The sequence below is a fragment of the Apteryx mantelli genome, chromosome 1, assembly GCF_036417845.1.
Source record: "Apteryx mantelli isolate bAptMan1 chromosome 1, bAptMan1.hap1, whole genome shotgun sequence".
NCBI lineage: Eukaryota > Metazoa > Chordata > Aves > Apterygiformes > Apterygidae > Apteryx > Apteryx mantelli.
This window is the reverse complement of record NC_089978.1, coordinates 169221520-169239724: the sequence shown is the minus strand read 5'-3', so window position 1 is coordinate 169239724 and position 18205 is coordinate 169221520. Positions and strand designations below refer to the sequence as shown.

The 18205-nt window shown below is 39.7% G+C and overlaps 1 protein-coding gene across 1 annotated transcript in view; it reads left to right on the top strand.

Moving 5' to 3' along the window:
• Window positions 1–8359: 8359 nt before the first annotated feature.
• The window catches only part of NR1H4 (nuclear receptor subfamily 1 group H member 4), a 40421-nt gene continuing 30575 nt past the window's right edge, over window positions 8360–18205 (top strand). The window contains exons 1-2 of the mRNA XM_013947345.2: window positions 8360–8418; window positions 14591–14728. Of these exons, the coding sequence (XP_013802799.1) occupies window positions 14644–14728 (85 nt within the window). The 5' untranslated portion in view covers window positions 8360–8418; window positions 14591–14643. The remainder of the gene's footprint in view (window positions 8419–14590; window positions 14729–18205) is intronic.

Here is an 18205-nt window from a genome sequence, read left to right as displayed (position 1 = left end):
CTTTAAGTATCTGGTTAGTTACAGTTAAATTCCTGGAATAAATTGACAATATTCCAAACAAGACTTTATCAGCTTCTTTGCAATAGAGTTCATTTTACTGGCATGCTGTTCAAAGGTTTCTGTTGCAACTCATACTTAGGAGAGTTACGTAAAACTTGATGTAGGAATGAGTGACAAAGGTTTTATTTATTTCATATTATTATCTGTTGACTTTTAAAGACCTAAGTAACAAGACAGGTTAAGCAACGAGTCAATGATTAAACTGATAAAATAAGCATCAACAATACTAGTTTTTAAAGAGCTTTAGAAAGCATAAAGTATAAAAAACATAGTCCTATGAATTGTAAGTAAGTTGAACTACCAAGATTTGCAGCTGCAGTTATATTTTTCTGTTCTACTGCTCACTTACAGACTCTGATATTTATTAATGATTGTCTTTCTCCAGCAGTTTATTTTTGTATAATCTTTAGTGTCAGAGAAGAAGTGTATGCTGGGAAAATCTCATTTTTAGATCAACTTTACAACACAATTGGGTTATACTTTGCCATAGTTTCCTAAAATATTTAAAAATTGCTGTTTGTTCAGGAAAACCTTTCTGGAATATAGAAGGTATCATGGTATAGCAATGACACTGAGGTTTCACGTAGTTCAACATTACAGTTCATTATCTACTTCAGCAGCAGTCCCCTCACTGGGCTTTTCTAAATTTGAGTTATCTTTCTTGGACTAAATTGAAAGTGATAAGTGCTAGGGATACCCTTCCTTGAACTTCTATGCAATGAGCTGGATGTGCAGAAAACAGAATGCAGTTCCAGGGTCTGTGTGTATTTCCAAGCTGATAGCACATATTCAGGAGAATTTTTTTTTCTGTTTTCAAAAAATTTCTGAAATGCAATTTTTCTCTCTATCAATCTTTTATTCAGCAGCATGTGTGTTTACTGGCTGCACATTAATGAGACGGACAATCTGAAATACGGTCACCTGCTAGTATCTGGGCAGAGTAATTTCCATGCAGACATACAGAAAGAAATCCCTTTCACTGTGTTTACATACGGACGACTCCTTCTGGCAGCATACATTACATTGGGGAAGCCATCAGTTTAATAATGTAGCCTGTTAGAACATCTTCAGCTGTATCTAATAATCGTACTGTTTTAGCTGTATTTGTTACCTTTGATGCCCTCACCAGCTTCTACTTCTGTGTCTATCGTCAGCAGATATTATAGGGGAAAATCTATTGGAAAAGGAACAGGGCACAGTTTTACCCCTCTGTTTTCAGTAGCTTTTTCTTTGTTAATCTCATGTACACATTTTGTTTCCTTTGAGTAGAAATAGCAGCACATGTAAACGTATGCATACACACACGTTCCAGTCAAAGACATTTCATGTGTATGCTTACCACAGCTTTTGTAACTGTAATGTCCTCCTTTTCCATTTGCCATTGGGATAATCAGTTTCTATGTCCAAGAAAAGAAAAGATGAATAAAAACTGCTGGTGGAACATAGAGACTGATCCCACAGGCTCTGGAAGACATATTCCACCATGGGTTAGTGGCCGAGAACAAACTGTCCCTATAGCCCACCCTCTGAGTGTGCAACTTCTTTGCTCGAGGGAATATCGTTTTTTGGGAAAAGCTTATCAACACAGAGAGCTACATCACAGTCCCTGAGACAATTCTGCGGAAACCTGAGGAGAAGGATAGAAATCTTTAACTTGGCTCCATATTCATGAGAGGCCAGTGCAGAGAGAGGAGCAATGGCTTATGCTGCTGAGTAGGTGAACTGCCATACTTTGAACTGTTTTTTCGCCCTTTTCCACAGAAATTGTTTCACTCCTACACACCTATTAATAGTAACAGCCAAACCCTAAAAATCATGAATTTGTAAGACCCCTTCCTTGTGAAGGTTAGGCAGGAGGGGTCACTCTTAAAGAACTAGACAAATTTCCCATATATGTAATCTGCACTATCACTATTTTCTAGATAACCTGTTTTTCTTATACCTTTTCTGTTGTAGGATGAGATGGGAACATGAAATGTATCTGCCAAGTGAGACTGGAGATGAACGAGGGATTTGCCAATGCAAATGATTCACATTTTGGGATATAACCCAATTTTGGACAAAAAGGGAGTTCAGATAAGGTTTTGATAAATGAAGCTCTTCTTCACAGTGAGCCCAGGTTAATACTGCTATGAGATAAGTAACCTCTGCATTTCCTGATTTATTTTGTTTAAATTTAATAAACTTAATATTGCATTTAATTTCTTTCTTCCAAAAAGGGAAGTAATTTGTTTTCAGAATGGAAAGATGGAAACTGAAGAAAAGAAAAGAAAAGTAAATAAACTGAATCCTGTAGTTCTCCCAAGATCTGTAGTTTAACATCCCCTTAGCTTTCTCTTCAACCACATTTTTCTTTGGCCTTTGGAGCCCCTTCTCTCCTCAGTACCAGCTGTCTCCTTGGTGGAACCACATAAATGAATTAGTTATCTGTGTATTTAACAACAGCATAGTCTGACTGATCTGGGCCTTAGTGCATGAAAAAAGGCTGTCTGTTTTTCCCTTTCTTTCTCCCATTTTGTCCCTGTGTTTCTCAGGCCCCAGTACACAGACACCTCCTGCTCGCTTGCTCATTAGAGAACTGCTAATTACAGCAATTGCAAAAGGGCCCATGCTCCTGGCTGCAGCAGTTGGGCAGCTCAAGCACAGTGTCCCACATGACATAGCTGACACTGCTCAAACTTAATGAGCACCTCACCTGTGTGGCAGAGCAGGGAACATCGCTGTATGTCATGCTTTGTTTGCATCTCCATGGTTCTACCAAAGAGCTGGGCCTCCATGGCTAAGGACACTGCTGTCCTAGGTGAGCTGTGGCCATTTCAGAGCTCTTTGTGGGACACAGTCACAACTACCTCTGTGGTGAACAGGGCTGGAAGGTGACAGCGGAGGGAAGGGGGTTGCATGCGACTGTATGGTCACAGCTGTACCTTCTAGCTAGGACTATACCTAGGGCAAACGGGTTGCTGTGGGTTGTCTTATAGAGCAGCTAGTGTCCATTATGTAAATCCCTGGCTTTTGGAATTAGGATGGAGGTAATCAAAAAATAATGTGATATACTTTCTCAGTTTTCTGAGCTTGGCAATATCTCAGTTGTGCCCAGGATCAAAAATTATCTTATTTCCAGCCCCTTTCATTTTTCCTTAGCTGGAATCATGAGCAGTCTTCAGATGACCTTACGACATTCACTTTTTAATGTATCAGTCTATCCAGTGCAAGTCTGACATTAGGGGTCTAGTCCTGCTGTGGCTGCTCTTCTTAACTGCTGCAAGGGCCTGAAATTGTACTCACTATGTGTCCAATCTCTCAAAGGAAACAAGAAAGAGCCAACAAATGCTTTGAGAGCAGCTCAGTGTCAGGGCCCTGGGTGCACTAATGGTCCTAACCAGCCTCACCTGGGACCTCCACCTGCCCATGGACTCGGGGCCTTCATTAAGCTCAGCCCAGAGCCCTCAGGCCTTGTTTGAACTATGTTGCAGATGAGCCTGTGCTATCTATGGCTCCCCTGGCTTACTGGCTGGTTTTCCCAGATGGTCTTCAGGTGTAAGCTGTAGGCACTTTTGTCTCCAGTCCTGCCTCTGCTCTGCCTGCCGGATGGACCTCAGGTCCATCCTCAGGATGTTGCAGGTGGTGTTTCTCCAGTCCTGTGTTTGGCCTTGTCTGCTGCTGCTCCTGACTGATTCCCTGCATAGACTCTGGGCCTGATTCACTGCCTGGCCTCCTCTGGGACTGTCGATGGGCCCTGTTGCTACCGGCCCACAGCACCTGCTTGAGTGCTGTGCCCCGCTGATGGGGTCATCCTTGGCTCCTGGTTCATCCTCCCTTGTGGAGCAGCCCTGCTTCCCTGAGACATAAATGTCCTCCTTGCAGAAGCAAAAATACAACTTCTACCAAACTGAATCTTGCAAGGCTCCTTTTAGCTAAATCTGATGTTCTTTCTTCACGTGGATGTGTGAACATATGTAGTGAGCTTTCCCTGGGCAGTCCTACTGCTGTCTCAGCTGCTGAGTGAATGATGGCCCCTTGTGACCTGGGATGACGTGGTGCTCATGGGACAGGCTGGAGTGACTTCTCTGGCACTGGCAGGCTCTGTTTTAGCTACTCAGCCTAGATCCTGTGTCTGCCAGGCAGATCTCTGAAGGAGCAATGAGAGTAGTGCTCTGTGTAATACTTCAGAACAAAATATTGCTTCTCGAGAACAAGAAATTATAGGACAGAGTTATTCAAGTAGCCCAATCATTTAAAAAGGTTATCAGTGAGTCTGACTTGCCAAATAACATTAGCTGAGGGTCCTCCTACACCTCCAGTGGTTTATGGCTTACATAGTCCATTCATGTGACTGCAAACTATATTTTCCTTCCCATCCTGAAAGGAATAGTTCTTTGCAAGGCATCAAATTAGTCCTTTAAACATCTGTCTTTTCCCTTGACACTAGACACATTATTAAAACCAAGCAGTGGTTTAAATGTTTGCAAAATGAATTTCCTTAGTGTGAGTATTTTAGACAGATTCAAAAGCCCATCTAAAAATATCCCAATTTTTCTTTTAATAATAATACTTCAGTCATCACCTTTGACTTTTGGTTTAAAAGAACTGCTTATTAATGAAAGGACAACATGCTCATTTACTGGAATAGATCAACATTTCATAACTTTTATAAAATATTTACATAAATGAAAGCTAACCCTTATTGAACTCAATTGCTATCGTACTGTATAACATCAAAATGTCAAGAGAAAAAAGTGAAAGAATAAAGTATATATTTACTCCGAGGCCTCTAGCAGAACTTCTTATCAGCTAATACTATACTAACATACTTAAATTAAAGCTGTGATTCCTCTAGTAGTTTTTTAAACTTATAACTCTTAGAAATGGGGGGGGGGCAAAGCATTAAATTTAAAATAATTGAGAGAAAATATAATGTGGAATATCCCAAAATTATTTATAAATAAATACATTCTGAAATTTCAGTTGAAATCAACTGGAGGGACATAGAACAAGTCCCCCATATGTAAGTTTAGTATCAGATACGGTAGCTGATTCCATGTATGCTCAGCTCTCCCCTTGCACTGTCAGCTGTAGGATCGTATCTTGTTAATAACGTACGTGCTCTTGCTACAGACCGTTGGCCAACTATTAACCACCTGCCATTGCGAAGAAATTCCCCCCTTAGGACACATCATTCCATGTTCGTCACACAGTTTCATGCCACTCTGCCTTAAAAATCTGAGTGACAGAGACAGAATATTAGATTATATCAGGGCAAAACATAGGATTTTTGAACACATTTTGCCCTGTTCATAAACCAAATGGTCAGAAAGCAACTTACAGTGAGGAGGCTCTGATTCATGAAAGGCTTATTCCATGAGATAAACTAATCTTAAAAGTAGAGTTAGTCTTCCACTTCTAAAAGGTGGAGGAAAAAAAAAAAAGGTGACTAGCCACTAGTATTAATTCTTTGAAACTTTGCACCCCATTTCTTTCCTCTTTTTTTTTTAACGCTGTACACAAGCAGACTTATCTATTAAGATTACTTAATTATCTTAGTATGATAAAATTTATCATAAGCTGATGATAATTTTGGCCATCCTTCAGGAAATGCTTCCTTTCTTCAGTAGAGTGGTGAATGGTGATATTTCGAGAGTGCCTGAGAATAAAGAAAGGCCAGTCCAAAGACATAGACCATAACTTAAGTGATGTGAATGATGTGTCCTCTGTGTAACAACAAATACAGGGTACTGCAGAGATGGACAAAAGGATGCAAACAACTCTGCTATTCGGTGGCCAGTTCGTGATCTCTAGTGGGTTTAGCAGCACTTTCCAAGCTGTAGCTGACGTCTCGGCCCGTGCTGGCATACAGCTGGATTTGGGTGGGTGCTCAGGTGTCTGTGTGCCTATCTGCAGTGTCGTTCCTGCTGGGAGCTGTCAGCTGTGGAGAAAGAGGCCTCAAGCACAGGCAGCTTTCGGTCACGATGGAAGATGTCTCTTGGCCTATAAATCAAACGTGGATCCAAGGTCTCTTGCCAGTCATGACTGGTTGTTGTCTGTATACAGAGCTGCTGGAGCTCCAAGCAACAGGCTGTTAGTAGCCAGAAAGCTGTTGCACAGCTGTTGACAAAGATTTCCTAGGCAAAAAGGAGAAGGTACTGGCCACTAGTGTGTGAACTTTTTGTCCTTTTTTCTTTTTTTTAAATGTGTGGTGATGCTCGCAGGCAAGCATAGGGAAGAGAAGAAAGTATTAAAGATGAATACCCAACCTATCTTTTCTTTCTTTCCTTCCAATTCCCTCTTCCTTTGCTAGATTTTCCCATCCATGTTTTTGAAGAAAAACTACTTTGTTGCCAGGATTTGTCTCTTGCCTTCCCATGGCTGAGGTGAGACATAATTCACTACAGGAGCTAATTTGTCAATGCAAGTATGGGCTTGCAATTATTTCAGCGGAGAAAAGGCAGGGTGGCAGGAAGATGGAGGAGGAGACATGGGCTACAACAAAACTTCCATCTCTTTCATGGAGTGTGGATTTTATGAAGCTGTATTTTCTATGCACACAGACCTCTAGCCCTGAATACTATATATATATCCTTACCCTGCAAGTGAAGACAGATTTTCACTGTTAATGGCATGGATGTATTTTAGATCTCATACTATCTGTTAGTTGCAAAATAATTGTTAATATTGTCTAGAGAAGTTTTAGGATGTAATTAATTCTGTGAAATTTTAGAAATTACAGCATACAATGTTATTTTAGAAAAGATGTCCTGTGTTTACTGGACTTAAATCTCTTCTCTCCCTCTTCTTTTCCTTAATATTGTGTAAATAGTCTCTTGTAACACTACAGAAGACTTATTTCATTTGCTCTAATTCCTTTCTGTTCAATTTTCATTTGCACATCAGCCATAATAAAATATGAACACCTGGCTTGAACTAGTAATGCCACATGTCGTTGCTATAGGCAACATTCTCCTCTTTTGATCATGTGGATTCTTTCTTTGCTTTTTCCAATAATGTCTTGAAAATATTGATTAGTGGACAAAGCATCACTTTGTCACTTGCCTCTATTATTGTAGGGAAAGGAAAAATATTTTAATGCAACACATTTGTTAGTGAATGGGGGTATTAAATCCCGTTCCTTTGTTGTGAGATTTTCTCTGGCTGAAGAACCTTCTCTTCCTTTTTCCTTTCCTTTCCTTTCCTTTCCTTTCCTTTCCTTTCCTTTCCTTTCCTTTCCTTTCCTTTCCTTTCCTTTCCTTTCCTTTCCTTTCCTTTCCTTTCCTTTCCTTTCCTTTCCTTTCCTTTCCTTTCCTTTCCTTTCCTTTCCTTTCCTTTCCTTTCCTTTCCTTTCCTTTCCTTTTTTTTTATTCTTAAACCTGGGGGAAAGCAAGGGGTGTTATTATTGGTAACTTCATGGCCAGCAGCTGTCACCTTTCTCCCAGAGAGGACCTGACTACTCTTTTTTGCTGTCCAGCACCTCTCTTTTCTGGAGAAGGAGGTACAGAACAGCTTGGATTCATCCCGCTTTAAGTACTGTACCAGGTAAGTGGGAATGAAGTTTTCCAAGGCTTCTTCCCTATCCGTGGCAAGAGATCAGCATTTTCAGAGGCAGTTCAGCCCAGTCAGGATCTGACTTACCCTCTACAAATACCAGTTTCTTCCTCTTGCATGCAAAAGGTGTGTGAGACCACTAGGATTAGAAGTTAAGGGCCTGTGTTTAATGCCTAAAGCTTTATGGGCTGGACACAAATCGAAGTGATGATGTGATTTGTTGTTAGAGAGCATGGCAGACCTGGGAACTGAACTTTAACCTCCCCAAATCCCAACAATGCTGTAACTTAGCACTCACTGTAATACTCTGAAATGCTCCAATTTCCCCCCAAAGTGTAAAATATAGCTGAAATACTTAAAAGTCAACTACATGTCTTGCAAGGCCATCTGGGCTCTTTGAATGGGAAAGACATCCAGGCTGAGAGAGTCAGAAAAATATACGTGTACAAGAAAAATGTACTATTTTACAAGTTACTGCCACCCTAGTTTGTGAGCCAACCTCCCCGCACACATAGCCAGAGTGTGTTAATAATCATATCTCTAGTCCCTACGCTGATGGGCAAGCTGGCGTTTGCAAAGTTTTAATACTTACAACCAATGTTTAGAGAGTTTCGCAAAGAGAGGATCGTTAATGAGTAATCCTTGTCCATTATGGCACTGAGCCAAAGAGCCCAAGCTTTGATTCATCGTGTTATCACTACAGGCTTCTGCTAAACCTAAAAAAAACAAAACAAAAATGTTCCTGTGTGAGAATCGTTAGGATACTGAACCGAGTGCAGAACTGTCTACATCCTGCCATCTGCAATATTCCAGAAAAGGACAGTAAGTAATGATTCCTTAAATCTGAGTCTTTTAAATTGTGTGGTATAAAAGTACATTTTTTCACACCTATTATGTCGTGGATGTTAATGGACTCTTGACCAGAAAAGAAGGGTTTTTAAAACTAGTATTTGATGGAAGAATAAAGAAGTCGGTGGAACATAGACTATATGGGGAAGTAATTTCATCTGTCAAACTGGTGTAACAGCAGGAATTCCCCTTGGGAAAAACGTTAAGGTCACTAAAAAAATGACGACAGTGTTAGAATTTCTCATTGAAAAACTGGCTTCAGTGTCTGTGTGTCAGTGGAAAAGAAAGCATAACTTTGATACTGAATGCTTCCTGCAAAAACACTAACTAGTTAATTATGTGGATCAATTTTATAATTGTACTAGTTTGTTCATTTTTTCTTCTTAGGAACTGAAAATATTTTAAATGTAATTAATGGGAGAAGAGAGGACAGTCTGAGAGGGAATAGTTAATTTGTTTTGTGTAATTTCTTTGTTTGAAAAGAAACTCGTTTGATCTGTGTAGAGATTATAGGTGCATCTTCTGAAATTCCAGAACTTTAGCACTTATTTCACGTAACTAGCAAAAGCAGTAGTGAGTGTCACATTACAAGCATCTACCGTTTGAATCCATGTCCAGCTTTGAAGAAAATGTCAGTTTATTCTGAATGCTCCTGCTAGTCATTTATCTTCATAAAACTATAAAGGTGACATGCATTTGACCTTGTTTTGTTATTTTTATTGCTGTTGCTTGTGTTACAGCAGAACCTAGAGACTCCGGACAGGATTGGGGTCCCCTTAGCCTAGACAGGAGTCAAAAAACAGATTGAGAAAGGATGATTTGCAGTCTTATCAGGTAAGATAGGCAAAAGATGCTGGAGGAAAGAAGGCACAGAGAAAAGGTGGTGGGGAAGTTGTCCTAGGGACAGCCAGAAACTGACCCCACTCTTTCAATTTACATGCCTACCTACAGAGATGGCATCAAGTCTTTTGGTAGATTTTTCAGTTCTACATCTGACTGGTTTAAAGATATATATTTTCCCCTCAGAATGAGCTGCAAGAATGTATGTCTTTGCTTCTCTAATTTTCTATATCATGTTAAAAAAACCCCAACTAAACAGTAAATTTCAAACACAGTAATACCATTCCTACCTCTGATTTTCAAACTTGCTCATGTTCTTGCTTGTATTTGCTGTGTAGCTGCCCATGGTGCCATGCGTACTAATGTGGTCTGGCAGCAAAAGACAAGGAGCACAAACCTTCACAACACTTTCATTTCTTTTTCATACACCTTCAAACAAACAAACAAGAAAATAAAAAAGCCTTTCAAATAAGTGAGGCATTGTATTAAAAATAAGTGAGGCACTGTATTAAATATTCTACAAAAAGGATATGAGACCAGATCAAAAGCCTGTGAACTAGACAGGAATCTTCCCATTGATGTTAACAGTGTTTGGATCAGGCCATAGATTTATGATGCTACTCAAATTTCTCTTTGAGCAATTGGCAGTCAGATGGGTAAAGAAGAGGACTCTATTACTGGCCAGAAGGATGGAAATGTACCTCACTAATATTTGTGAAAAACTTTACCAGTGCTTTGATATATCTTTCTTTACTGGGTAATTGAAACACGTTCAGTCATTCTTCTTACGAAGGTAAAATGCAATTAGACTTTCATGGAGCTTTCCTGATGATCAAACGTTTTTTTACTTTATATGAAAATATGGGGCTACGATGCTTTTGCCTTTCGATGAGCCTGGATGATTTTAACTTTAATTACTTCATTAAGAGGCTTGAGTTTGCTTTCACTGAAGCCAGGGGAAGCTTTGCTATTGATCCTAGTGGGGTGAGAGGCCATCCATTGATAAGAGTCCAGGATAAAACTGAAACCTATACCCACATGTGTAGGTGTATACACACATATTTGTATACACCCATGCACACATATCCCATGAGAAAGCTGAATGAACATGCATGCACATGCATATGGTGGTAGAACAAGTCACATACATAATAATATACATCTCAGTTTTCTCAGTTAAACATAGAATACATAAAATGCATTGACTGACTGCTTTGACACATGTTAAAGGACACATGTATGAAAATTAAACATAATTTAGAGCACTTAATAAGCAATTGATGAAAATAATCTCAAGCTATTGAGCATAGATTTTATTTTATATCTATTAATCTCTTTAATGTATAATTTTGCTCTATGAAAATCATCTCAAAAGTTGGTGGAGTAAACTGTATTTTAAAAATAAGTTAACTAACATAATTCTGTGGAAAAAAAATTAGTTTTGTAGCTTATTGTTTGCCTCTTAATTCCTCAGGGTTTCTTACTTTGGAGAGCAATATTGATCTCCTGTGCACTTCTTTCTTTCAGCTTTTATCTATTGTGGTATATTTCTTGCTGCACCTCAAGATGGAATATCAGTCAAGTAGGCTAAGATACAGACTAGATTTATCTTGATAGAAATAGCTAAAAGATGCACGTAATGTAAAAAAAGAAGCATGAGGTGGAAATGTCTGCAAATGTTTAGTTGTTCCAAAGATAACTGAGAATATCTGTCTAGAAGCATTTGACGATTGTGTTCTTTTGGTGGATAAAGAAACCTGAATTAAGAGAGTGGCTACTGATTTCAGTTCATACAGACAAACTGATTCTGGAAGCAGGGATGACAGTTTTAGCTGCGAGTCCCCAGAGGAAAAAAACTCCGTATTTGGGAAAAAATGCTTTTGCTAAGAGGCTCAGTGTGCAGGTGTTGTGGATAGCATCACTTCTCACCCAGCAATATTGCTATCAAGTTACACGGCTCTATATAGCTGCTGGGCAGGAATATCCCACTAGCCAGGGCAATGCTTCTGAAGCTGCTCCATGGGAATTGCAGTGAGATGGGATGCGCTGCCCCTGTTGTATAACCGCTGTGACAGCCTAGGATGGTCGAGCTGTGAAGTCTCTAACAAAGGGCTACGAGTTGGGGAACCAGCTCTTTGCCAACAGAGTAGTCCACCTCTGGGTCCGTGATTCCTCGTGACAATGACTTACTGTGTCCTGCATCTTTCCCAGAACTGAGAAAAGTGTGGAATAAGCAGCGCTTAAATGTTCTGCATTGTTTTAATGGAAATGTCCATGGTGCAGGCCTGAAAACTGGAGTGAAAGCTGCATAGTGGTAGCTTCTGATTTTAAATATTGGTGAAATGAATTGGTCAAATCTAACATAGGATAGCTGGCTCACAGCATGCTAGATTCCAGTGGCAAGTCAAAACAAAATATCAATCAGTATGTAAAATAGCAAAGCCATGTGTAGTGGAAAATATATTTCTAGCGTTTTTAATGTTGATCATGTCTTATGCCTTGCAGAAATCCTCAGAACATAAGATTAGAGGAGGTGGCTAAGAATAATTTCTCCCATGAAATCCAGTAAATGGTCTCCATTAATTGATTATATTAAAGAAAATGGAGGTATAAAAAAAAGCAGGTGGGAACTGTAAAATCATCATGAACATTTGACTGGAACTGAATCCATCTCCTGCAGACCAAAATTAATTTGGCAGGAGGGGTGGATTTACAAAAACCAAAATGTTCTAGCATGGAGGTTGTATAAAATATAATCTCAAATTTCTTACCGTGAACAAGGCACTATTAATGGCACATTTTTTTTGTCATTAAAAGAATAATAGATTCTAAAAAGTCTATCTTGAGGTTAAAGAGTGGTGTTATTTAATGACATAATAAAAAATGGAATAGGCTCGGAACATGAAAGAAGTTTGTATACAGTTCAAAGAGACTGTAAAAATACAAATACAATATTAGAGTTTAAAAATGCAGTTTTCTGTCTGCTTATTCACAGCACAGGTTGGACAGACACAGGATATATACCTTATAAGCAAAGAAGCTATCCATTGAAAGTGTGACTATATACCAAAACATTTTGGAATTGATGTCTTTTTGGGGCTTTAATATATACTGCAATGACATTCAAAATTTCCTAAGAGGATAAGTTCCTATGAGGAGCTGTATGCGCATACAAAGATTCACTATTTCAAGGCTGATGTGTTAGCTGTTGCAGTATTAGCTTATCAGACATGGTGAGATGAGGAAACATGACAAGAAATAATAGTGGTGGAACATGATCTTCCAGTCCAGCTGCAGAAAGAGTTAATCCTGCAAGGGGTGCACTCTTGAGGGCTGCAGGAAGGCTGCTGAGGTGCTTTTACATGAGGAGAGGGTGGAGATGGCTTCTCTCCTCTTGTCTTCAGCAATAAAATCCAGAGAATGCTTCAGGAACCCTCCTAAGAGGCCTCATTTTGGCATTTCTAACTTCCCATTATGAGTCCTTCACACTGTGCTGCTGTCTTCTCCTGTTGCAGGGCCATTAAAAAGGGCAGTAAGAGAAACCCTTTCACTAGGGACCATCATTGGGAGGTTCCTGAGAAAACTGGCTTACAGTTCGAAGCTCCCCTTGGCAATCTGTGTGGGCAACCCTTCTCTCGAGGGCTCTGGTTTGGCAGTAGGTACCTTCCCCAGCAAATATGATGGTTAGATAGTAAAATGGTTAGAAGTAGACATGGGCCTGCTGGGGTGGCTGGGCTAGTTGTCAACGCTTGTCCCAAGATATGTAGAGGTTTTGCTGTTGCAAAGCTGTGTTTCTATGTTAGCTTTGAGACTGTTTGTTTACATGTTATTTGCCACAAGAACCTCATCGGGTCTATGACACAAGCAGCTTTTGACATTTCTGAGTAAACTGTTTAAATTATCTGTGGGCAGACATTTAAAACTCATCCCTCTAATTAGAGGGCCTTTGTTTATGTTAAGAAAGAACTTAATGAATCATTATAGACAAATCCGAATATAATTATAGCATGTGCTCGCTGCTCTCACAAACTGCTTTCCAGTTTGCTCAGTGCTGGGACCCCCTGCTGTATTCACATTTTTGTCAGATGACTTCACTTCTGCTAGAGAAACATGTTGAGCCCTCACTGGGAAGCAGACTGGATTATAGCTCTCAAAAAAGGTCTCAGTGAGTGGAAACACCATCCCATGGACAGTTCCACAGGGATAAATCCAAAAATGGAATTGAGACTCTAAAAAAACTTCCATCAAATGATTTCCATCAACTTTATACAGAATCTTCTTGGTGTTTGCATAAGCCCCTGGGACACCTCTGTGTTGGAGTTATGCGTTCCCCTGTTGCTGAGAGAAAGCTAGCCAAAATCAGCCCCCGAGCTGCCCCATCCCACCCACATGAGCCAGGCCACCTTCCTGCTCCATCCCAATGGATCTGGCCTGGGCAAGGAAACCTTGCACACTCTGGCTGGCCTTGGCGCTTCCTCACCGCCACGGTGCCACTCTAGCTATAGCCTCTGCTCAAGTAGGATGCAATGGCATGACTCTTACCTCTTATTTAATAGCCTAGTGGTCAGAGCAGGAAGGGCAAGACACAGGTTCAGTGCCACAGTCATCCTGGGGAGGTGAAAGCACCTCTCTCCCACTGGGCAGGAAAGCACACTAGGGAGCAGCCCAAGCATCTCCCACCTTCCCTGTGCAAAGCCAAGCGTGAGAATTGTACATCTGCTTGAGACCACGAAGGGAGATGGGTGAACTATCCTACTAGTTACAGAAACACTTTGCTTGCTGTTTCTGCTACCATTTATCTCTTTGGCCAATAATTACTGAAGGCAAGATAAAGAGCCGACCCCAGGAAATTAAACTCAAGTTTCCTGGTTTAGGAAGTCTTCTGACTTAACCATAAACTTGCACTTTTTTACTAAATGCAAACAACAAAATGATGAAAGACTGATGAAAAAACAATGCAAACAACCAGTATTCCCTGGAAGGGTGGTGGGAGGGGCTGGGCAACAGGCCCTTGGCGGGTCATGCCAGCGCTTTGGTCTGTGCATATTTGAATAAGGCTGAGCATAAACTGCCATGGTTTTAAATGAGCAGCAGAAAGATCACAAATAAAATATATCACGGCAAGGAAAAAATAAACAAAGTAGATGCAGTATTTTATTTAAAGGCTGAATTAGATGTTGTAACTTTAAACCAAGATTTGTTACAGTAAATATTGAAACAATTTCCTGAATCCTGCCTTTCAGTAGGTACGCAAAAATGAGTTTTTATCTCATCTTAAATATGCTTTTTGCTTTGTATCTTTCAGGGTCTCCTTTCAACCTTTCTAAATTATCATATTACTCTGGAATTGAAGACTAAATGGGATCTGAAATGAATTTAATAGGACATCCCCAGTTAGCTGCTGCTGATGGATTTTCTCTTGTGGAAGGTCCTCATTTATTTGGTAAGTCATCAAATTAAGTTAGAATGGCAGATTATCCTTTACCCAGAAACCCAAAAGAAAATGCACTGAAATCCCAGTTCAGGTACACGTGGGCCTCATGTGCCGACCTTCTTTCAACATCAGTCCCTATGGAAAGAATGGCAGATGATGGGTCTGTGGTCTTACATACCATAATCCTGCACATGCACCTTATTGCTGTCGCCACTGCCAGTAGCAGAGCTTGTAGGTTGTTATTTTTATAACAGTATTCTAACACCTGAAATCATTCAGCAAAGGCAGACCTTTGTATATAGGCCGGATGTTATCTTCATGCGAGTCCTTTAAGTCAAACTGAGCAGATATTATTTTCAGTTAATTTGTAATAAAGTTATACTATAACTTATGTACATTGCCATATTACACAGATATGTGAAAAACATTTCAATTACATTAAAACTTGTCTTATTAAGACCATTAAAAGCTTTTACTCTTAACTTTAGTGCAGAAGAAAACTTATAATGTAGACTGCAAAGTTTCTCCTCACTACAGTGCTACTGAATTTTTCAAGGCTAAACATGGGTTTGTTAATGAATGAAGAATCCTTGATAAATATTTTATGAAGCTGCCTTCTGTTATGTGTACCACTCAGAAATAAGAGAATAATACATTTTTAGCTGTTCTTTTGGCAGAGATGGGGGCCCTTTGCCAAGTGACACAACACGTTAAGGGTCTTGCACACACCACAGACCCCCTTGGAAAGCTGCAGTATTTCAGAAGTTTCCATTGCAGATAAGACCAGAATTCTGCCTTTTTGAGGGGTGGAAAATCTGAAAACATTTCAATTTCATCTGTCTGAAACAAGAACAGAGGCTCTGGCACTGAGGGACTCTCAAACATGGAAACTTTCCACCCTGCTTCCAGGACGTTGTTTCTGAGAGTTTACTGGCATGGGAGACTATTTTGGGCTGCCCTGATGCCCCAAGCTCCAGCCAAGTCCAGTGGTATAGCAGTGGTATATAAAGTGGTAGTGGTGAAACAGTACCACTAACGATATGCAAAAACCTATGTGCTACTGTGTTGTTGCTTCTCCCCCCCCATATTCGTTGTTTTGTGGTGAGAGAAATACTTTTTTAGCAAATGCAACGTTCTGCAGTTGTTAAAGTATAAGTAACTCACTACAGTTTAAAACACCTCCTTGCTACCTTCCAGGCCATAATATACAAAGAAGGGGATGGCATTCAGCTTTACGATGCCAAACTTTATATTCAGTCATCCCTTTAAAAGTCCTGACTGATTGAATTTCTTAAGACTTTTGGTGAGAAGATTTTCCCTCTGATGTCTACTTTGGCACTATTTTGTTGTTGGTGTTTTTTTTCTTAAGGGTCATGATCAGCTAATTCAAAATATACTTTTCCTCTATATTAAAATCTCACTCAGAAATAGTCAGGTCTTCAGAAAAGGGATTGTGTTGCCCATTATAGGTGTTCAGAGCTTGGCACAATGGAGATTCAATTCAAACTGAGATTTCTGGAACAGAAAGAAAAAAATGTATTAAGGGGTTGAATTAGGTGTCCTGTTGGGAAGGAGACTTTCCATTCCTGCTCTGTTTCAGTTAAGCTGACTTCTAATTGTTTTATGTGGTCACTTGGTCCTGTTCTGTGGATGTCACTCAATTTTGTCTCAGACTGAGCGCTTTATAAATTTAGTGTCTTTTGCTTTTACAGATGAAAGCAATCCCCTTACAAATAATATGAAACTGAGTCGATAGAGAAAATTACTTATAGTTAAGACATGACTCCATCTCTTCAAGTTTCTTGTATGAATCAATTTTGCCTCTCAATTTTATTTTTGTAAACTACTCACATTTTTTGACATTGGGTTCTCGCAGGCAGAGAACCACACACCTAAGGAAACAGGAAAAAGCTTCTCTCTTAAAATACCCTTAAGAATATAGATTTCTCATAAGACTTCTCACATTTTACAGCTCTGATGATTACATCAGAGTGAGGAATTGCTGGCTTACAAACATTGACTCTTACACAAAACGGTCTCCTTTTTCAAGAGTACATACTCGCATTCTATAAAAAAAATGGAAATATATTAGCTTTTCTTGAAAAGAGAGGCTCAAAATGGAAATGAGGAAGTAATTTTAACCACAGTAGAAGGACTCTCTCCCTTCCATCCCTCCTTTCTGGAAAACTCCTGCTGTTTTTCTACCTCCCTGCTCAGGTGTTTGGGAAACATCCCAGATCTCCTCATAGAAAAACTACTTGTAGAAGTGGTCAGAAACAGGTACATATAGCACCTGCAAGCAAGAGGAACTTTTTCTTCCTTGCAACTCTGGTTTTCCCAGTGAGGGAAAGGGGCTCTTCCTGGTAAGGAGTCCCAGAGGTGCATGGGCCTCCACGGGTACCTCTCCTATTAAGATATTTCTCTTCCTCAGTTCAAACTTTTTTTTAATTTTACAAGCCCTTATGAATTGAATCAGGCCAGCTATGTGAAGATTGGCCCAATTTGATAACCTGAACTAAAAGAAGGTGACATGTCTACCAACCTGTGTTTTCAAACACTTGCGATTTAGAGTAGAAATCCTTGCCTCACTTAAAACCTATGGGAGCTTTGTAGCTTACTTCAGTGGAGCCATGCTTTTATCCTGTGGATGTGTCCAAACTGACAGTTGTAGACTGACCTGAGCTCCTCCATTTTGCTCCAGACTGGCTGGATGTAACCTATGCTCCGAAGGCTGCTGAGGTGTATTAGCAGAGTGCCATGCTGAAGCTGATGAGCCTTGCTCTAAGCCTTGGAAATTCAGCTGGGACAAAGTGCTGTCCTAGCAAGACCTTTGCAAAAAGATATCTAGTAACATATTTCATTTGGCTTAGAAAGTTTTTTTTTTTTTTTCCCCATTTAGGGCCAATACTTATGTGTGAGATACCCATATTTCCATTATTTTACTTCTTTCAATGGTTATCACTTGCCCTTTTCTACAAGGGATTGAAGTAGTTTTTGGACACTCCTTTACATTTTAATATCTCCTATACATTTTAATTATGGACTGTAATTATACCTATTTGCATGGCATCTGAAATACATACAGCATTAGACTCACTGTCATTTACATGATGAGTGAGTAATGGTCTGTTAAAATAATAGCTCCATTCTATATTTCTGTTGAAAGCACCTTATATAGGAGTTATTAATATGCAAGATATTTAGTCTGAAGCATCAAACATGACAGAGATGGAAGTTTTCATAAGAACATGGAAAGATAAATCAGTACAATTATATATTCAATTCAAGTGGAGAGACCAATTTTAAGTGTTTTGAAAGGCCTGACATTGTCTTCCTGCAACGTGACAGCAAAATGTAGCAAGACAAGAAATGTTATCCTCATTGTACATGTCACTATCCAAAAAGAAGTGCTTTTGGGGGAATTAGCATTCTTAAAAATTCCTCTGAAATAGACACAGAAAAGCTGCTTTGGAATGGACAAACAAA